Here is a 23,060-nt window from a genome sequence, read left to right on the forward strand (position 1 = left end):
GCCCAGCGAAGCTGGGACTTCATCAGAATGATTCCATCCATCTTCCGTCAGTAAATGGAAAAAAACAACCTAACAGGAACATAAACATGATAATACATAATTAACTGAACAATGTATAAAACAACAGGCATACAACACCAAACATTGCCAATAGGCACCTCACACATCATTTGGACAAAAAGAAGAATCTAGAAGGTGTGCCTGTTCATGAAGTCCAGAAAAAGACAAAACGAATTCAAGGCCTTCTAGAATGCATGGATCAGCAAGGCAGAATATAAGGGATGACAATAGGAAAAAGGGAAAGTCTGAAAGAAAGAAAGGGGGGAGAGAAAAGAGGAAATTTCTTGCACACAATTTCAAAAAGTGGGGATACTATCTACACTGAAAGAGCACACTGATGATTCACCTGTTTTTTTCTTTTCTAGAAGGTCCCGACTATTTTTTGTCTTTTTCAGGATTTTATACATAGCATACCAATATGGGAGATGTGTCAATCTATGTGATTCCTCTCAAACACCGATTGTTATAGAAATGTGGCATCTTTCTTTCACACAGTCTCTCGGGAGATGTGTCAATCAATCTGATTCCTCTCAAACACCGATTGTTTAAGAAATGTGGCATCTTTCTTTCACACTGTCTCTCGGGAGATGTGTCAATTTATCCGATTCCTCTCAAACACCGATTGTTTTAGAAATGTGGCATCTTTCTTTCACACAGTCTCTCGGGAGATGTGTCAATTTATCCGATTCCTCTCAAACACCGATTGTTTTAGAAATGTGGCATCTTTCTTTCACACAGTCTCTCGGGAGATGTGTCAATCTATCTGATACCTCTCCAACACCGATTGTTTCAGAAATGTGGCATCTTTCTTTCACACAGTCTCTCGGGAGATGTGTCAATCTGATTCCTCTCCAACACCGATTGTTTTAGAAATGTGGCATCTTTCTTTCACAGAGTCTCTCCTCCATACACACCACCCAACATCAAATCTCAAGGCAACAGCGTCTTCCTTTGTCCTTTAATTCTCTGTAACCACAAATCTTCACAGACTTTTTAAAGAACTCATCAATTCTCTCAATCTGTTCCCGTCAACTGAACACAGAAGTCTGACATCCAGTTTTAGCACCTCGGATGTTGGTCTTTTTGATATAAAATATAGTCTCTCATCCATGCAATAGACAGGTCTTGGGAATCCAAGTGTATGCTCTGTCAGTCAGAATATTTCTTTTCAACACAAGATGGTGACCACTACTTGGAAACATAGGGGAGGGGGGGGGGGGGGGAAGAGAAATTACACGAATCTTTTCTGTTAAACCACAATTCCTCTTTGCTATGATTACAATTTCTTGTTTTTTACATTCCTACTTGAAAAAAAAAATGAAAAAAAAGTAAAATTTCAATTCCTCTCAGCAATGATTACAATTTTGTTGATTTTACAACCTGGAAAGAAAAAAGAAAGAAAAAATTCTTTGATAATGACAAGTTTCACCATGATCCATATGTGCACATGGTTCTTTCCTGGTCACTATTCATATATTCTTATACATCTTGATTATTCAGTCAATAATTTCTGTTCAAGTAATCTTGATTCAAATGCATCATGTCAAAGTACTTTTTGCATATATATGCTTATTTCTGTACAAATATACATAATACTGATAAATGCATAAGGAAGATAAGTTGCCATAATTCTATCACTAAACTCTCCATTAGTCCATTAATAATTACCTAAATACATCCCTCAAGAGAAAACACCAACCCAAAAGCACTATGTTCTAAAAACCCACCTTTTTTTTTCCCCTACTGCTATTTTTCTACAAGCACTATAACCTCTATAATCTATTGTTGCTACTATTTTGGCATTTCATCCCATTGTTGTGGATTCTGGGGTGAAACAGTGTGATACACTTGCACATCATACTAAAATTTCACTTCTTTTTTTTTTCTTAAAAATGCTCATACATCATTCACTTTACCCCTTTTTTTAATAAAAATGATAATGCATTAAACATTCATCACAAGAAAAGCTTCGCTCTTATGTAACTTTCCTCTACATTTAAGCTTGGTTAGTCACAACTGTTTTGTTTGTTATCAAACATTTTCATCATGCAAATGTTAAAGCTTTGTAGTAAATAATGACTTTTCTGATAACTGTGACTCTCTGTTATTGGCACCCAAGTTTTGACAAGAAGGGAAAAAAAACCCCAAAAACCCCCAGAGTAATCGTGTGTCAGAATGCTGGGTTACACACCATGTCCACCTTGTGATTGTTTATTTACAATGTTAGAAAAAAAAAGAAGAAAAAAAAAGAAGACTGAAACCAAATCCCAATGAATATGAATACAACAGTGATTGTATACACTTTGGCGGTCAGCTATTTATAGTACATTTACAACTGAGAAGCACACGACTGACCCACCACACAACACATAAAATGAAGAAAACACCACTGTAACACAAAACCCGCTTCCCACCCCACCCACAAATAAAACCAACCAAAAAAACTCTCAAGCAAATAGATATATATACAAAACACACACATTTTTCATTTCGTCCCCCCCCCCCCCCCCCCCCCCCCGAAAAAAGTTCTTCTAAACCTTTTAACACAACCCAATTTAAACATACAACACAGAATTGCTACAAGGCAAAAAAACAATCGACAAGAATGGCCAGGACCCCCCCACACAACCACCAGGTCAGGGTGTGTGACTGATGCTGTGTAGTATTGCTACAAGGCAAAAACCAATCAACAAGAACGGCCAGGACTCCCCCACACGCCAACCACCAGGACAGGGCGTGTGACTGATGCTGTGTGGGGACCGGGCTCCCCTGCCTGAACTTGGGGGCTTAACTCTTTCCATACGAACAGCGAAAGAGACGACGTTAACAGTGTTTCACCCCAATTACCATCATCAAAATATTGCAAGCGGAAGGCTCTTATACTGAAGATGCGAATGTTGACAAAGAATACCACAATTCTGACGACGGAAGCTAAAGGTTGGGTCATTCAGACACCCACTGGACATCCGAGGGGTCTGTGTAGAGGAGAATAGAGGACTGGCCGTACTGAGTGAGTTAATGGTCGCACACAGACATCAGTCATCCACAGCGCCCCCCCTGTTGTGGATCATCGCCACCAGGACAACAAAAGACATCACGAGGACCAGCCTCGGACCGACAATCAGGACTCCGCCACCCGAACACAGCCAGGACACAGCATGGACCACGGACATCGCCGGCAGCCAGCACGCAACAAGGACCCTCCTCGAGCAAGACCATAGGACCGACACCTTTACCACGTCATACACCCATGGAAAGGACCACAGGACCAATGCCCTGACCACGCCACACCCATGGAAAAGACCACAGGACCAACGCCCTGACCACGCCACACACCCATGGAACAGACCACAGGACCAATGCCCTGACCATGCCACACACCCATGGAACAGACCACAGGACCAACACCTTGACCACGTCATACACACCCATGGAAAAGACCTCAGGACCAACGCCCTGACCACGTCACACACACCCATGGAAAAGACCACAGGACCAACGCCCTGACCACGTCACACACACCCATGGAAAAGGCCTCAGGACCAATGCCCTGACCACGTCACACACCCATGGAAAAGACCACAGCCACGAACAGCTTGACCTTAAGGGCGTAAAGCCGACAGGTCGTTAAACTCCACTCTACCAACAAGAACTAAACAAAATGTATCAAAACAAAGAAAGAATGAGATCCCTAGTGTGTCTGATAAAGCAGTCACCTCCACAGGCAGGATACAGAATACGACAACAGAGGTAAATCTCATCCAAAAGAGAGTACATCAAAACTGATCAGTGATATAAAAGAAAAAAAAAAGTTGGCATCTGCACCATGCTTCCCCAACCACAGATCTGGGTGCAGCAATGAGATGATGCATATCGTGAGCACTGTCAGGATGCACAGTGCATGTGATGTGCGTCAGGAGAGAATATCTATCATTTGTTTAACTCGAGCAAGTCTGGTCCCAAAACTGAGAATTCACAAACACTTTCACATACACATGCGCACACACACACACGAGCATGCACACATACACATGTGCATGTTTGCACACACACACACCTACACATTAATTTTGATTAAAAATTAAAAACCAACCAACCAATCCAAAGCACATGTCACACACACACATACCAACATGTATAAACCCACTTCTTGGTGTTCACAGCATAAACCCACTCTACCATCCCTTCCATCCTCAATATTTTCCTCTCTCTCTCACACACCCACACACATTTTTGAACACCAACATATGTAAACTCACTCACACACCAATCTTCTATCCTCTCTCACACACACACACACTTCTGAACACCAACATATGTAAACTCACTCACACACCAATCTTCTATCCTCTCTCACACACACACACACACACACTTCTGAACCCAATCTTCTATCCTCTCTCACACACACACACACTTCTGAACACCAACATATGTAAACTCACTCACACACCAATCTTCTCTCCTTATCTCTCTCTCTCTCTCACATACACTTCTGAACACCAACATACGTAAACTCACACACCAATCTTCTCTCCTCTCTCTCTCACTCACAGTTCTGAACACCAACATATGTAAACTCACCCACACACCAATCTTCTATCCTCTCTCTCTCTCTCTCTCTCACACACACACATTTCTGAACACCAACAAATGTAAACTCACTCACACACCAATCTTCTATCCTCTCTCTCTCTCTCTCTCACACACACACACATACACATTTCTGAACACCAACATATGTAAACTCACTCACACACCAATCTTCTATCCTCTCTCTCTCTCTCACACACACACACACATACACATTTCTGAACACCAACATATGTAAACTCACTCACACACCAATCTTCTATCCTCTCTCTCTCACACACACACATACACATTTCTGAACACCAACATATGTAAACTCACTCACACACCAATCTTCTCTCCTCTCTCTCTCTCACACCCACACATTTCTGAACACCAACATATGTAAACTCACTCACACACCAATCTTCTCTCCTCTCTCTCTCTCACACCCACACACATTTCTGAACACCAACATATGTAAACTCACTCGCACACCAATCTTCTATCCTCTCTCTCTCTCACACACCCACACACACTTCTGAAAACCAACATACGTAAACTCACTCACACACCAATCTTCTCTCCTCTCTCTCTCTCTCTCTCACACACACATACACACTTCTGAACACCAACATATGTAAACCCACTCACACACCATCCTTCTCTCCTTATCTCTCTCTCTCTCACACACACACACTTCCAAACACCAAAAAACATAAATACCATCCTTAATCTTTCCCCTCTCTCTCTCTCTCTCACACACACACACTTCCAAACACCAAAAAACGTAAATACCATCCTTAATCTTCCCCCCCCCCCTCTCTCTCTCCCTCACACACACACACACACTTCCAAACACCAAAAAACGTAAATACCATCCTTAATCTTCCCCCCCTCCTCTCTCTCTCTCCCTCACACACACACACACACTTCCAAACACCAAAAAACATAAATACCATCCTTAATCTTTCCCCCCTCCTCTCTCTCTCTCTCTCTCACATTCACATCCCACTACCAATAAAAAGTCCACAACAGAACATGTGCTGGAAACAGCCACTGTCAACATGAAAAATTTGGTTTAAAAAAGCATCAGCAAATTGCATGAGATTCGGCTAGCGAACACCGCCATATCTTTGAACAGGAGTTCCGTCCCCAATTCGGTCTACCTCCTCCTCACTCCCCCCCACCCCTCTCTCTCTCTCTCCATGATCCACTAACATCAAATAAAGCAGGGCTTCTGATACGTTTCAATTTCTCAAGGAGGTGTCGCTGCATTCGAACAGAGCCATATACACTACACCACATCTGTTCGGCAGATACCTGACCAGCAGCATAACCCTATGTGCTTCGTGCATGCATATATCTTTGTTCATCTTCCAGACGGGAGTTCTTCGACACAATTTTGCCAGAGGACAACACTTTTTTGTTGCCATGGTTTCTTTTCCAGTGTGCCAACTGTGTGCTGCACACAGGACCTTGGTTTATGTCTCATTCCAATGACGAGGTGACGGGCGCAATAGCCGGGTGGTTAAAGCGATAGACTGTCAATCTGAGGGTCCCGGGTTCGAATCACGGTGACGGCGCCTGGTGGGTAAAGGGTGGAGATTTTTACGATCTCCCAGGTCAACATACGTGCAGACCTGCTAGTGCCTGAACCCCCTTCGTGTGTAAACGCATGCAGAAGATCAAATCACCTTCACCTTCACCTCTCCCGTAGTCTGGGTTCAGACCGTTGGGGCACCGCTGCTGACCTGGCCACCACCCCTCTCCACTCTTCACGGTTTTCTGATTTCCTCAGGGCGTCACCGAGCGTCAAGCCTGTCCACCCCCGGATGTTGTCTTCCCATCTCTTCTTCTGCCGTCCTCTCCTTCTGCCTCCTTGTACGGTGCCTTGCAGGAACGTTTTGGCAAGACCAGATGATCGGGAGATGTGTCCATACCATCTAAGTTTGCGTTTTTTCACTATGGACAGAAGGTCTTCGTAGGGTCCAATACTTTGCTGGATTCTGTTCTTCACTTCCGTGTTAGTGATGTGGTCTCTGTAGGAGATGCCAAGTAGTCTACGAAAGCATCTCATCTCGACAGCTTGGATTCTTCTCTCGATGTCTGCAGTCAGGGTCCAAGTCTCGCAGGCGTAGAGCAATATTGATATAACCAGGGAACGCATCAGTCTGATTTTTGAGCTGAGAGCGATGTTTTTGTTGTTCCAGATGGTGTTCAGCTTGTTGAGTGCCGTTGTTGTTTGGGCAATTCTCGAGAGTACTTCTGGTTTAGATCCTTCATCTGACACGATTGCTCCCAGATATTTGAAGCTGTGGACTGTTTTAAGCTTTTCGTCGTTGACTTTGATGTCAATGCTGATGCCGTTGGTGTTGTTAGTCATCAGTTTGGTTTTCTCCGCACTGATTTGCATTCCATACGATGTGGAGGCTTTGTCTAGATGTTTGACCAGGCTTGCCAGTTCTTCTTCTTTTCCAGCCAGTCCATCAATGTCGTCGGCAAAACGTAGGTTTGTGATTGTTCTGCCGCCTATGCTGACTGTTCCTACATGCTCTTCCAGTGCGTCAGTCATTATTCTTTCTAAGAAGATGTTGAAGAGTGTTGGGGAGAGTAGGCAGCCTTGTCTCACTCCGACTGTGGTTCTGAACCAGTCCCCGATGCTATTGTTGAGGTAGACGGCGCTGGTGGCTTAGAAGATCAAATACGCACGTTAAACATCCCGTAATCCATGTTAGTGTTTGGTGGGTTATGGAAACAAGAACATACCCAGCATGCACACCCCCGAAAGCGGCTGCCTACATGGCGGGGTAAAAATGGTCATGCACGTAAAAGCCCACTCGTGTACATGCAAGTGAATGTGGGAGTTGCAGCCCACGAACGCAGAAGAAGAAGAAGAAGAAGAAGGACTGGGTGCTCAGTTTGAGAAAGGGGGGGGGATACAGAGCAGGATTCGAACCCAGGCCCTCACAGACACTGGATCGGCAGATCAGCGTCCAATCCACTCTTCCACCTTCTTTCTTTCTGATAAGTTACAAATCTTTGAGGATTGCAAACCTTACCATGCAATGCATCATATCCACTACCGGAAGGTCAGGGACGCATTGTTAAGAATTATCCGAAGCCTGGACAAAGAGCACACAGACAGCAACAGACTTCAAAGAGTGAGTGACAACAGAGCTGGCTGGTGCTGCACCAAGACAAAGGCAGCCACCAGCTTTGAAACCAGCTGTCGACAACAACTCTGTCAATTCACAGCCACAGGGTGAAGAGAACAGCTCCAAATCACAGTCCCACTTCCGCTTCTCACAACCCTGTGAGCCACAGGTGAAGTGGTGGCCTGGTGGTAACACATCCTTGGAAGTGAGAGAATCTTCATCTTCCAGGATTCAACCTCTCTTGCCAGTAATTTCTCCCCCTCCACTAGACCTTGAGTGCTGGTTTGAACATGTCAATTAGATAAGACAATAAACTGAGGTCCCGTGTGCAGCATGGACTTAACACAAGTGAAAGAACCCACAGCAATAAAAGGGTTGTCCCTGGCAAAATTCTGTTGAACAAATCCACTTTGATAGGAAAACAAATATACTTAGAGGCAGAGAAGAAGAAGAAAAAGAAGAAGAAAAGAAAGGGTGGCGATGCACTTTAGCAATGTGTTCTTCTTGGGGACAGCAGCTTGATTTGATAATGAGAAATCTGTTGTCCCAAAATGTAATACAATGCAATGCAATGTTATGCAATGCAATCAACATCCACATTCATCAACACTGAGAATGTACGAACATTTTCGTCTTGAGCGGCCACAACGGCACCACACATCTTGTTTGGTTTCAATGATGGCAGACAGAAAAACATATTCTTCATTGCAGCCCGATTCGGTCAACCAAATAATGTTTCCTTTCCATGTTTTCATCAAAATCAAAAAAATATATCTAAAAGGTTAACCTGCAGAGGTAAGTCATTAAGACGTAAAGCATCTCTACAAAAGAAGACAACACTGTTAAGTGACTTAAGTAACTGCTTCCTCTTATTTATTTACCTGTTGAACAATCACTACTTCATGATTGTTCCCGCTTTTCCTCACACACAAACACACTCAAACACACACAAACACACTCAAACACACAGGCACACAATGAAATCTGTTCAACTGTAGGTACTCTAAACTAAGACAGTCAAAACATATACAAATAAAACGACTATCAAAGCCACAAGCCTTTATGTAAATCTTTTTCAGTCATTTATAAATTAATAAATGAAATGATCACACTGATAATTCATAAAACTGTGAATATTACTAAGCCTAAAACTGAGAAACTGACCAAAAAAGAAAATAAAGAAAACTGACTGAAAAAACGAAGTAAGCAAATAAATAAGCTAATAAATGATGAAAGCTCAAGAGAGTGAAACAGAGATTATGACCTATCTTCTGATCCCAAATCAATCGACCAGTCAATCCCAATCACCAATCATGATCCTATCTCCTGATCCCCAATCAATCGACCAGTCAATCCCAATCATCAATCATGATCCTATCTCCTGATCCCCAATCAATCGACCAGTCAATCCCAATCATCAATCATGATCCTATCTCCTGATCCCCAATCAATCGACCAGTCAATCCCAATCACCAATCATGATCCTCTCTCCTGATCCCCAATCAATCGACCAGTCAATCCCAATCATGACCCACTCTTCCGATCACAGGTCATTCAATCCCATTCCATGACAATCCATTTTTTTTAGGATCACAATCAATCATCCAAATCAATCTCAAAACAAGCACAATCCCACCTTCTGATCAATCAATCCCAAACAATCACAATCTCTACCTTCCTACCACAGTCAATCACCTCAATCATTCCCAAACAATCAAGATCCTGTTTTCTGATCACAATCAACCCCCCCAATCACTATACCATCTTCTGGTCAGTCAATCCCAAACAATCACAATCCTCACCTTCCAAACAGTCAATCACCCCAATCACTCCCAAAACAATCATGATCCATTCAATCAACAATCAATCGACAAGACACTCCCAAAACAATCATGATCCATTCAATCAACAATCAATCGACAAGACACTCCCAAAACAATCATAATCCATTCAGTATACAATCAATCGTTAAGTCACTCCCAAAACAATCATGATCCATTCAATCAACAATCAATCGACAAGACACTCCCAAAACAATCATGATCCATTCAATCAACAATCAATCGACAAGACACTCCCAAAACAATCATGATCCATTCAATCAACAATCAATCGACAAGACACTCCCAAAACAATCATGATCCATTCAATCAACAATCAATCGACAAGACACTCCCAAAACAATCATGATCCATTCAATCAAGAGGAGGAGTTTGTATTATACTCCATGTTTGGTGTTACATATACTTACCATGTCAAACTGATGCAAACTAGGCCTATCGGTTTGCTCTGCTTGGCCAAATTTCGCGCGGCTGACAGTGAAAAGACGAGCCGCCTTGCCCCGGTCTGCTTCTCAGCCAAAACAATCACAACCCCACCGACAGATCAGTCAACTCCCAAACAACCACAACCCCTATCTTCCAAACACAGTCACTCCAGTCATCCCCAAACAATCACCATCCAATCAAACCAACAATCAATCAAGTCACACTCCCACCCAATCAGGCTCCAGACGATCCGGTCACCAGGTCACTGGTGATCCAATCAGGCCACCTGGATGTCTCCCTTGCACTTGGTGCAGCAGTTAACCGTCAGGTTGTCATGACGAACCATGGGGTGGAAGCGCTCGCACGACTTGGACGTGGTCAGGGCGGCAGCGGGGGCACTGCTTGGCATGCTGTGTCGGAAACTGGGCGGTGCCGACTGCTTCGACAGTTGCTGCCACATGGAAATAACAACAATGATGATTACAGTGATGCTAACAATAATATCAATCATAATGACAATGATTTTTTTTTTTTTTCAATTTAAAAAAAAATTATTTTTTATTTTTTAAAATTTATTTATTTATTTATTTATTTTTTTTTTGTACGCTTATAGTTGACTTCATCAAGTTTTTGCGCCTTATACATATTATTATTATTAGTTCTTTTTTATGTATTTATCTTTTTCTTTTTTTTTTTTCCAGGGCCTGACAAAGCGTGTTGGGTTACGCTGCTGGTCAGGCATCTGCTTGGCAGATGTGGTGTAGCGTATATGGATTTGTCCGAACACCTCCTTGAGCTACTGAAACTGAAACTGAAATGACAATGATGATATTAACATTAATGAAGATGAAATAATACTAATGATGAAAATCATGTCATGTTGCCTGGAGGTCAGCTACAGGCTTATGATAATAATAACAGTGATGATAATAAAAACAACAATAATGATAATGATGATGATAATGATGACAGTAAATATAATGACTTATCAAGTGATCATCCTTGAAGAGCTCTATACAACAAATATTTAAAGACAAACTATACTGGTACGTTCCAGGAAAGAAATGTAAAATGGTGTGTATGTGTGTGGGTGTGTGTGTGTGTGTGTGCATGTGTGTGTGTGTGTGTGTGCGTGCGTGCGCGTGCGTGCGCGTGCGTGCGTGCGTGCATGTCATTTTTAGTAATCTATGCCCTTTTTTTGTTGGATGTTTTCATTTGTTAATATTGTCGTGCAATACCCCTATTGTCTTAACATGAGTATGTGTGCGGGTGGGGGTTAGTATATCGTCAGCTATTGGGAATTCTTATTTGACTAGTTTTAATCTCTTCTTATGTTGCGCATGATTTTATGCCAGTGTTTACAATGAGCCTGTGATTGCACAACTTAATTTCCATGTGGATTAATAAAGTGTTTTTGATTTGATTTGATTGATTTGATCTTTTGACTTTAATGTCATGCAGACAGCCAAAGGATAACAGACAGAAATAAAATTTCATTAAAAAGAAAACAATATTACACATCTAACAGTAGAAAAGTGTGTGGGGGTGGGGTGGGGTGGGGTGGGGGGTGCTGAGAGAGAGGGAAGGAGAGAGTGTGTGCTGGTGTGTGTGTGTGTGTATGCATGTGCATGCATGTCAGTGTGACTGTTTCTGTGTGTGTGTGTGTGCATGTGTGTATTCATGCTGTGCAGGGCACACAATAAAAGAAACAAGACTTAGAAAAAAAGAAAAGAAAAAAAGACGCAACCATCAATCAGGGTAAACACTTCATACAAAACAGAACCAAACCACCCACATCGTAAGCCAGGAGCTCTGCCTTCGTCATGCTACTTTCCCACGATTCCTCAAGCGGCATCATCACATGCGACCCTGCATGCGCGGGCAGCAGTCGGAACCGAACTGCCTCCGACAGCTGCTTGATCTGCTTGGAAAGGTCAAGGACGTTGGTGGAGGGCAGGCCGTGGGACTTTTGGCTGTTGAGGGGGTCGAAGGCTTCCTTCACTTGCTGCAGGATTCTGAAATAACAACGCAGGCTGTCAGTGTAACTGTGCCTTTCTTAAACAGTGGAGTGATGGCGTAGAGGTAACATGTCCACCTAGGAAGCGAGAGAATCTGAGCGCATTGGTTCGAATCCTGGCACAGTCGCCAGTATTTTCTCCCCCTGCACTCGAACTTGAGTGGCGGTCTGGACGCTAGTCATTCGGATGAGACGATAAACCGAGGTCCCGTGAGCACGTCCACTTAGTGCATGTAAAATAACCCATGGCAACAAACAGAAAAAATCACGATTTTGATTGGAAAACATTTAAAAAAAACTGCAGGCACAGAAAAAAAAAAGGGGTGGCGCTGCAGTGTAGCGGCGTGCTCTCCCTAGGGAGAGCAGCGGGAATTTCACACAGAGAGTAATACAATACAATAATACACCAGAAAGAAAAAAACGACATTCGTTTAAACAAAACTGAGCATGAACTTGTAATACAGCATCAATGATGGAGTCTCCTGTCGGTCCGATGGATGAGTAGGCAGGCAGGCTGATCTGTTGGTGTGTGTCCTCTGACAGCATCAATACTGATACAGTAAATGACGCACACATGTTCACACATGCATGTCTGGTCGCACACTACACTGTCACATGCGCTCACTCAAACACACAGAATCGACAGGCCCATAAAGCAATCTGCACCACAACAACGAAGAAACAACCCAAAGTAAACGCTGATCGTACATTAAACAAAAAAGCAATTGTCCATGAATAAAAGAACACACAAAGAACTGTGTTACAGTGGGGAAAAGTGTATGGGAAAGAAAACAGCGCTCGTGAACAAGGCAACTCCCTCCCCCCCCACCCCCCACACACACACACCACCACCCTTGGAAGATTTTTCTAATCTCCAAAGTCAACATAATTTTGTGCAGACTGGCTAGTGCCTGAACCCCTTTTGTATGTATATATGCATGCAGAAGATCAAATACTAAAGATCCTGTAGTCCATGTCAGAGTTCAGTGGGTTACGAAAATAAGATCATACCCAGTATAAACACCCCTGAAAAAGGAGTATGGCTGCCTATATGACAGGGAAAAAAACGGTCATACACGGAAAAGCCCACTTGTACATTTGAGTAAACATGGGAGTCGCAGGCCATGAATGCAGAAGAAATATTTCAGTTTCAATGTCATACAAGCTAAAATTCGGCCGTAGCTACTTTCATTTTCTCCGCATTGGCGGATAGTAGTTTGCACAGGACAGGGATCGAACTCCCTGCCGGAGTCTGCACTAGTGGGTCACGGTAAGTATGTGTAGTGAAAAATTCACTCACTCAAACAAGGAACCCAAACAGGCAAGACGAGAGAAGCAAGGAAAAAAAACAAAGCTGCACACATTGGTGGGGAGTGTGCTAGGAAACGGGGAAGATGGGAAGTAAAGAGAAGAAAAAAACAAACAAAACCAACAGTACAGTTTCAGTTTCAGTAGCTCAAGGAGGCGTCACTGCGTTCGGACAAATCCATATACGCTACACCACATCTGCCAAGCAGATGCCTGACCAGCAGCGTAACCCAACGCGCTTAGTCAGGCCTTGAGAGAAAAAAAAAAGAAAAAAAAGGTGAATAAATAATAGATAAGCTTACATAAATAAATAAATAAATAATAATTATAATATAAAAAAGGTAGTAGTAATAATAATAATAATAAAATAATATAAAATAATAATAATAATAAATAAATAAGACAACAATGATAATAAATAAGCAAATAAATGTAAAACATGAAGACACACATTCACACATACACCCACACATGCATAACAGATATGCACCCAACAGTACAAATGTGCGATACAAGTGTGGAAGGAAGAAGAGCAAAGCAACCCCCCCCAAAAACAAAAATTTCATAGTCTGAATGTGCTTTAACCCTTTGAGCCCGGAGTTCCTGAGCAATTTTAACCCTTCTGCCTGAGCTCCTGAGCCAAAATTTGCAAATAATTGGTATTTAATGTGTCACGGCAGATATAAAAAGAGTGCCCTGACCACCGCTTTACCGGTGGTAGAGAAAAATGACATAATGCCTAGCCACTGGTTGAGCGGTGCGTAAACACTTGTGTCGTGTTTTGCTATTGGTTGACTTATATTGAAATCGGATCTTTTTTTATCCAAAGCACATGCACAAAACACAGTGAAAAGGCGCGGCCATGTTGTACTACGTTTGCTGACATCAGAATATTACGGTTTTTCTGATTGGCTCTTCAATATAAGTCAACCAATAGCAAAACACGACACAAGTGTTTACACACCACTCAACCGGTGGCTAGGCATTATGTCATTTTTCTCTACCACCGGTAAAGCGGTGGTCAGGGCTCAAAGGGTTAACTCTCTCTGTGCTAACCTGTTAGCAAAGTGGCGTCTCAAGCGGGTTCTTCTCAAAAATGTTGTGGAGTGGACAAGGCACCGACGGCAATGTTTTAGTGTTGCCGAAGAACTTGAAATGCTACAAACTAACGGGTCGGATATCGAAGAGGTGGATGATAATGAAGAAGAAAGTGAATTAAGTGCAGAAAGCGAGCATGGGTATGGTGATTCAGTGTGAAAAATTGGCATTATTTTCTACATTATGGCAAAACTGTAAAAATAAAATGAGAAATTTGATTTTTTTTTTTTTAAGTAATAGCCAAACACGTAATAAACCAGTTCTGAAAGTTTCATTTTCTTACTCTGTATTTTGTATTTTTTGTAATTTTTTTTCCAAACCCTTACAAATAAGCCGTCAGTGGGGAAAAGTAAGGGAGAAAAATTGCCGTCCCAAATGAGTTAACATTTTTACGTTTGAAGGCATGTTTATATTGTTATATGGATGAATGTATTGTCCTGTGTATAGTCTGCTAGGCACATTTTGGTGAGTACAGGTAAAACTGATGTGATGAGTCATGCTTTATATCGAGTGGTTTTCAAATAGATTTTAGCTTAGAAAGTATTGTGAAGAAAGGGTACAACATGATTCTATTCATAAAATATATGTTGGATTTATTTGACTGACCTAATATTCAAAGTTGAATGGATTGGCCAATGATCTGTCAGAATTTCTCCTCTCCCCTCTGTTCCCCCTCCCCACCACCTTACCCACCATTCTTCTAAATTTTCTTCTTCTTTTTTTCCTTCGTGTTTTTCTTCTATCAGGCCAATTACTCTGGTGATCATAAATTTAATCTCATGTTAATATTGATATTAGCATTATTTTACTATATTATGTGCTGTTTGTTTATTTGTTTTATTTCATTATTTCATTACTTATTGTTTATGAATGTTATTTGATACAATTGATAATATGGTTCATCAGCCGTCATGATAAAATTGAAGTGCAACGTTGTGAGCACAGTATAAGCTGGACAGAGCGCTATAGAAGCATCTATGATTATCATCATTATAGAGGTGAATAAATGGGAAGGAAGGGATGCAATTCACAACAGAGAGTTGTTTCACTCTATCTTGGTTAAAATGCAATATCATCTTTCCCCAAAGTTTTTCTTTTTACACGATAACTGATGTGTGCATGGTGATCAGGGAATGGTGTTGTCTGTTACTCATTTGTTTTTTTCTTTTCCTTATTTGCTGACAGGCATTTTGAGTCAGCCGAAGGATAATTTTCTGTTCTGGCTGAAGCAAACAATAAGGTATTCTGAACTGAACTGAAAGGAGGAGTACCCCCGAAAACGGAGTATGGCTGCCTACATGGCAGGGTAAAAACAGTTATACACGTAAAACCCCACTCGTGTACATAGGAGTGAACGTGGGAGTTGCAGCCAACGAACGCAGAAGAAGAAGGGAGGAGTAAAGGAAAGCAAACGAACGAACGAACGAAGGAACAAAGCACAGCAAGGCGCTGACTTGTAGGAGTGGAGGAGTCCTGCACGCAGTTCGTATCTCTCGTTGAGCAGCTCCTGCACGGCCTGCTGGGAGTCCTGGAACTGACCGCTGTAGAACGCCCGTGCCGACGCCAGTTCCTCCACCATCACCCTGCCACCACACGGCATCGTTGTCGTCGTCATAACATGTCGTCATCATCGTTATCACACGTCGACATCATCACTGTCATACCCACACGTCTTCATCATCATCATCATCACACAGTGTTGCCATCATCATCATTATCACACGTCATGACCATCATCATTATCACAACCTACTTGTCGTCTTCATCATCACACATCATGACATATTATCATCATCATCATCAGGTCATTATCATTATTGTCAACATATCATCATCATCATCATCATCATCATCACATGTCAGCATCAGGATCACCCATCTTGACCATCACTGTCACAACCACACGTCGTCATCATCAGTATCACATGTCATCAACATTATCACATGTATTCATCGTCAGTCTCACACGTCATTTTCATTATCACATGTCGTCATCATGAGTATAACACCCACATGTCATCATCACGTCTTCATCATCATCATTATCACATGTTGTGGTCAACATTATCACACTCACACGTCGTCTTCATCATCACATGTCATCATCATCATCATCATCACATGTTGTGGTCAACATTATCACACTCACACGTCGTCTTCATCATCACATCATCATCATCATCATCATCACATGTTGTGGTCAACATTATCACACTCACACGTCGTCTTCATCATCACATCATCATCATCATCATCATCACATGTTGTGGTCAACATTATCACACTCACACGTCGTCTTCATCATCACATCATCATCATCATCATCACATGTTGTGGTCAACATTATCACACTCACACGTCGTCTTCATCATCACATCATCATCATCATCACATGTTGTGGTCAACATAATCACACTCACACGTCGTCATCATCATCACATGTCATCATCATCAGTTATCACGTCATCATCATTATCACACCCACTCGTCCTCATCAACAGTATCATGTGTCATTATCACACACACACACGCCATCATCATTATCATCACACCCACACACTGTCATCATCATCACATGTCGTGATCATCATTATCACACGAACACGTCATCATCATCATCACACCAACATGTTATCATCATCAGTATCACACGGCGTGATCATCATTATCACACCCATACGTCATCATCATATGTTGTCACCATCAGTATCAGACATCATCATCATCATCACATATTGTCATCATCAGTATCACACACTGCGTTCATCACAATCACACCCACAAGCTGATGTCATCTGTGTGTCCGCGCATGCGCAAGCATGTGTGCGTCCCAATACTTCTCAGCACATACACACACACACACGTTTTCACACACCAGGACACTTTCTCTCTCTCACACACACACACAGAGAAAAAGCCTGTGGAAGAAAGGAAGGCAGGGGAAAGCATGCACAGACCTGCTGGCCAGGTACTTGTTGTGCCACATGTGTGTGTGTGTGTGTGTGTGTGAGTGAGTGTACGCGTGTATACATGTCAGTGCGTGTGCGTGTGTGTATCCCAATAATTCTGGGCACGCACACACACACACACACACACACAGAAAGCCGGAGGAATGAAGGAAGGAGGAAGGAAGGAAGGGGAGAGCACTGACGGACCTGCTGGCCAGGTACTTGCTGCGCCACATGTCGGCCTGGATGGAGATCTGGTCCAGGTTCTCGTAGTCCTCTGTCATCTTCTTGGTGAAGTCGCCCAGCTCCATGGCTAGCTCAGCACGGTCCCTGAAGGAAGGAAGGAAGGAAGGAATCGATGAGAAACGAATGAATAATTAAATGGTTGAATCATGAATGAATGGAGCATGGTCCCTGAAGGAAGGAAGGAAGGAATCGATGAGAAACGAATGAATAATTAAATGGTTGAATCATGAATGAATGGAGCACAGTCCCTGAAGGAAGGAAGGAATGAAGGAATCGATGAGAAACGAATGAATAATTCAATGGTTGAATCATGAATGAATGGAGCACGGTCCCTAAAGGAAGGAAGGAAGGAAGGAAGGAATCGATGAGAAACGAATGAATAATTCAATGGTTCAATCATGAATGAATGGAGCACTGTCCCTGAAGGAAGGAAGGAATCGATGAGAAACGAATGAATAATTCAATGGTTCAATCATGAATGAATGGAGCACAGTCCCTGAAGGAAGGAAGGAAGGAATCGATGAGAAACAAATTAATAATTCAATGGTTCAATCATGAATGAATGGAGCATGGTCCCTGAAAGAAGGAAGGAAGGAAGGAATCGATGAGAAACGAATGAATAATTAAATGGTTGAATCATGAATGAATGGAGCACGGTCCCTGAAGGAAGGAAGGAAGGAATCGATGAGAAACGAATGAATAATTACATGGTTCAATCATGAATGAATGGAGCACGGTCCCTGAAGGAAGGAAGGAAGGAATCGATGAGAAACGAATGAATAATTACATGGTTCAATCATGAATGAATGGAGCACGGTCCCTAAAGGAAGGAAGGAAGGAATCGATGAGAAACGAATGAATAATTAAATGGTTGAATCATGAATGAATGGAGCACGGTCCCTGAAGGAAGGAAGGAAGGAATCGACGAATGAGAAACGAATGAAAAATTAAAAATGGATGATGGAATAAATCAATAAATAATCAAATGGATGAATGAATAAATATCCACGATTAATTATACGGATGACTGAACGAGTCTATCATTCAATGGTAAATTTCATTTTCTGAGGGAAATACATAAAGCATACAGCTTTTTCTAATCCAACCCAAGGAAAAACAAACAAAAAACTTAGCCGTATGGAGAGCACAGGAACAGGAGTCATAATGGCTGCTGGAAAAAGAGGGCGCTAGCCAGCAGGACAAAGGGGAGGTTACCTACTTTCAGGAGGTTATCGGCCGTAGTTTTGTTTTCTCCGCATAGGCGGATAGTAGTTTGCACAGGCAGGAATGTCAGACCCCTGCCGGAGTCTGCACTAGTTGGCTCACGGTTAAGTATGTGTAATTAAAAGTACATTTTATCTACAAGGCATACACACACTACATAGCTTAATCCACCAGGCACAGACGCTGTTTGACAGAGATACAACTGGATTCAGCCATGTTCTCTCTTGTTCGGGCAAACGATGAAGCCGACTGGTCCACTCAATGCTGTTTCAATGTAAACATGTCCACGATTAGCTGAGCATCACTACATGAGACCAAGGTTAGCAGTGACTGCTCTGCCCTTGTGATCCATAGGTCAAGAGAGTCTGAGTAATGTTACGACAGGAAAGCATGTGACCATGCTATGAAGTCGAAAATGAACTTGTCAGAACAATTTTGATATTGGCGTAACGTAGGAACAAACTGCGATCAAGCGTAACAAAATCTGGAGAAACCGTAACAGCTGGCAGCTCTGTATATCCCACATTAACTCTCTCCATACGAACGGCGAAAGAGAAGACATTAACAGCGTTTCACCCCAATTACAACCATCAGAGTATTGCAACTGGAAGGCTCTCATACTGAAGAGGTGAATGCTGACAAAGAATACCACAATTCTGACAACAGAAGCTAAAGGTTGGGTCATTCAGACACCCACTGGACATCCGAGGGGTCTGTGTAGAGGAGAAGAGAGGACTGGCCGTACTGAGTGAGTTAATGGTATCCACACCTGAAAACGCCTGTCAAACACACATCATCTCCACCAGTCAGTACAGAGCATGGTGAAAACCAAAGAAAAACACACCTGGCCAAGTTTTCCACCTTCCGCTCAAAGTCCTCGCCCACAGACGCCACCAGGAGGCGCTTGATCTCGGCGTTCACTTGCAGCTGAACGTCCAGCTGTGACCTCAGCATGGCGATCTCCTTCTCCGCCTTCTCCAGCTTCTCCGACAGGCTGGGGCCCTCAACCGCATGCGCTAAAAGTGCCGCGTCCGGGATGGGGATTTCTGTTTAGGAACACACATGGTGAGAATTTTTGGGTATTGGGGATTCTGTCGAAGAAAACACATGGTAAGAATATGGGGTAAGGGGATTCTGTCGAAGAAAACACATAGTAAGAATATGGGGTAAGGGGATTCTGTCGAAGAAAACACATGGTAAGAATATGGGGTAAGGGGATTCTGTCGAAGAAAACACATGGTAAGAATATGGGGTAAGGGGATTCTGTCGAAGAAAACACATGGTAAGAATATGGGGTAAGGGGATTCTGTCGAAGAAAACACATGGTAAGAATATGGGGTAAGGGGATTCTGTCGAAGAAAACACATGGTAAGAATATGGGGTAAGGGGATTCTGTCGAAGAAAACACATGGTAAGAATATGGGGTAAGGGGATTTCTGTCATGGAATACACATGGTGAGATTTGGGTATGGGGATTAATTTCTGTCAAGGAATACACACGGTAAGAATTTTGGTCTGGGGATCTCTGTCATGAAACACAAATTCATTGTGAAAATTTTGGTACTGAGATTTTTGTCAAGGAATATACATGATGAGAATTGTGGTATGGACGTATTTCTGTCAAGGAATACACATGGTAAGAGTTTTGGTGTGGGAATTTTTGTCAAGGATTATGCATGGTGTCAATTTTGGTATGAGGATTTCTACTGAGGAATACAAATTCATTGTGAGAATTTTGGTACTGAGATTTTTGTCAAAGAATATACATGGTGACAATTTTGGTAAGGGGATTTCTGTCAAGGAATACACACAGTGAAAATTTTGGTATGGGGATTTCTGTCAAGGAATATACACAGTGAAAATTTTGGTATGGGGATTTCTGTCAAGGAATACACACAGTGAAAATTTTGGTATGGGGATTTCTGTCAAGGAGTACACAGTGAGAATTTTGGTATGGGGATGTCTTTCAAGAAATAAGCACAGTGAGAATTTTGGAAAGCTGCTCATTTCTTCTTTTTCTTGTTGTGTTCCTTCTTGGTTCAACAAGGTAAACACAGATCTTTCACGCTGGTTATGGAACAAAAGGCGAGAGAGTGAACGCATGCTGCTCACTGACACTCTGGAGTCTGCCTCTTGAGTTAGGTCACCCCTTCCCAATCTCTAGAGAAGAAAAAGAAAATTGTTTCATAGCCAAAGAGATCTGTATCTTTCATCTTAAAATGAGGTACATGTGTATGTTTCACTGCTCATCTGCATCAATATAAAAACAACAAAAAAACAAAGCAAAACAGAACAACACAAATATACACACAGAATTTTTTAAACATTATCAATTTCAGTTCCATCATCACTGAATGACAGACTGATAACTGAAACAGGTTTGTACCCAATTATGGTTTCAACTAATATTCATTGTATTACTATTAACTACAGTATCAGAAGTGTGAGTGGACTACAGACATTCACTCACCCACTGACACTTACACACAGAAAGACAGACACAACTGTAATGCTGACAACCAAAATAGGATTATTTAGGACTCATTCCATCATGACATGCAGTTCCACTTGAAAACATGAACGATACAATAAGTGAATAACTGCAATATTAAAAAAAAAAAAAAAAAAAAAAAAAAAAAATCATAATTATCCAGCTCTCACATGTACATATGTATGAAAGTCACAAACACCACCATCACAAGACACAATTATCAACCTCCACCCCCTATACCACCAACCAACTGTGCACCAAGTGACCAACCACCATCACCTTCCCCACAACTCGTCACCCCTTTCTCACCGACAGATTCCGGACTGACTGCAGGCACACTGGGCAAATACGTCACTGACACTTCTTTCCCCTTGCCCCTCTCTCCACCAGACGGCGTCGCCTTCACTGACTCACTCCCAACCAGGACTGACGAATCACTCATTCTCCCAGGTTCATTTCTATCCTTTCTGCCTCCCCCACTTCGAACATTTGGGGCAACCACCGCTGCATTAGGTTTCAGGTTATAAACCGGCGCAGGGTCTGGCTTGGTTGAAGCAGTGAAAGGTCTCACAGCGGCTGCTTTTCTATCCCCTACCGCAGAACCAATGTCTGAAGCGTTTTGAGTCATGCCACGAACCGGAACAGCTGCAGAGATCACTGCACTTGCTTCTTGTGGCTGCAAAGGCCTTGGGGGCAGGCTGGCTGGTGACTCTTTAGGTAGTTTTTTGCCTTGGAAGCTGTACTTGGGGAGTGGATGTCGTACCAGGACAGTCTCTGTTAGCTCCTTGCTTGATGCCTGTGCCTGCGCCATTTCTTTGTACAGAGACTGATGAGGAGGTTGAGAGGGCTGTGTGGGGATACTACTCATTCTGTCAATACCATCCAGTCTGAAACATAAAAAGATGCAATATATTTTCATTCATTTGAATCGTCACACATCAGCTGGCTTTCCATTGCTTCAGGTCATCAAAACATTGAGTTCAATTCAATATTATGGCCCAGAACTAAAATTCTTACACCCGCTGAAAATAAAAAAGTATAACATATAAATTAATTTTTTTTTAAACTAAAAAAGAAACAGAGAACAAATGAAAATAGTTAAGTTCCTTGTGCCAGTAAATACTGATCAACACACACAGTGACACACACACACACACACTGAGTCTCACACTCTTGTTCACATGGTAGGCAAAATATCAAGGCTGACAGGTGAAAAACTCCAACCAAACAATGATACACTACACGCTTGTCCAGTGATGAAAGTGATTTTAAAAAAAAAAACCCACAAAAAACCCAAACAACAACCCAATATAACTGTTTAAGAATTGTAAGGCACAAAGAAAGAAAACGACTACATTCATTCAACTGCTGATGAACATCCAAAGACAAGGGATACTGTAAACATTGTGAACAGACGCAAAAAAATGAAACATATTTTGGATACAAGACGATAGACGTGCAGAAATAAACTGAAACCCATAACTGGGTATCAATAAAGACGCTTCGTAAAATATTACCACGTTTTACCAAACATACCTTAAATCCTCTAAAACAGAAAATGTTGTAAACGTGTTTTCTGACGTCTAATGTTCTCACAAGACCATCAAAATCCTACGCCCCGGAAGTTCAAAAACGGAAGCAGACCGTCAATATTTTTGACCAATCAAGAGC

General features: G+C 42.2%; 1 protein-coding gene across 1 annotated transcript; it reads right to left on the bottom strand.

Annotated features, from left to right (window-relative positions):
• Positions 1-7,332: 7,332 nt before the first annotated feature.
• Positions 7,333-23,014, bottom strand: LOC143288963 (golgin-45-like). The gene is made up of 7 exons (XM_076597661.1): positions 22,926-23,014; positions 21,699-22,276; positions 19,743-19,944; positions 17,636-17,758; positions 15,935-16,063; positions 11,853-12,072; positions 7,333-10,508 (listed from the first exon to the last, which is right to left on the bottom strand). Exons 2-7 carry the CDS (start codon positions 22,255-22,257, stop codon positions 10,335-10,337), a joined length of 1,407 nt encoding a protein of 468 aa, XP_076453776.1. The 5' UTR covers positions 22,258-22,276; positions 22,926-23,014; the 3' UTR covers positions 7,333-10,334.
• Between the last annotated feature and the right edge of the window lie 46 nt (positions 23,015-23,060).

The sequence above is a fragment of the Babylonia areolata genome, chromosome 13 (assembly GCF_041734735.1).
Source record: "Babylonia areolata isolate BAREFJ2019XMU chromosome 13, ASM4173473v1, whole genome shotgun sequence".
NCBI lineage: Eukaryota > Metazoa > Mollusca > Gastropoda > Neogastropoda > Buccinidae > Babylonia > Babylonia areolata.

What these genes read in the sequence shown, in the direction of transcription:
- LOC143288963 (XM_076597661.1), bottom strand. Translation starts at nt 22,257, where the DNA reads ATGAGTAGTATCCCCACACAGCCCTCTCAACCTCCTCATCAGTCTCTG. An exon ending in AAGGTGGAAAACTTGGCCAG is followed by an intron (nt 17,759 to 19,742) that starts GTGTGTTTTTCT and finishes TCCTTCCTTCAG; the next exon opens with GGACCGTGCTGAGCTAGCCA. An exon ending in GGACTCCTCCACTCCTACAA is followed by an intron (nt 12,073 to 15,934) that starts GTCAGCGCCTTG and finishes TTGTTATTTCAG; the next exon opens with AATCCTGCAGCAAGTGAAGG.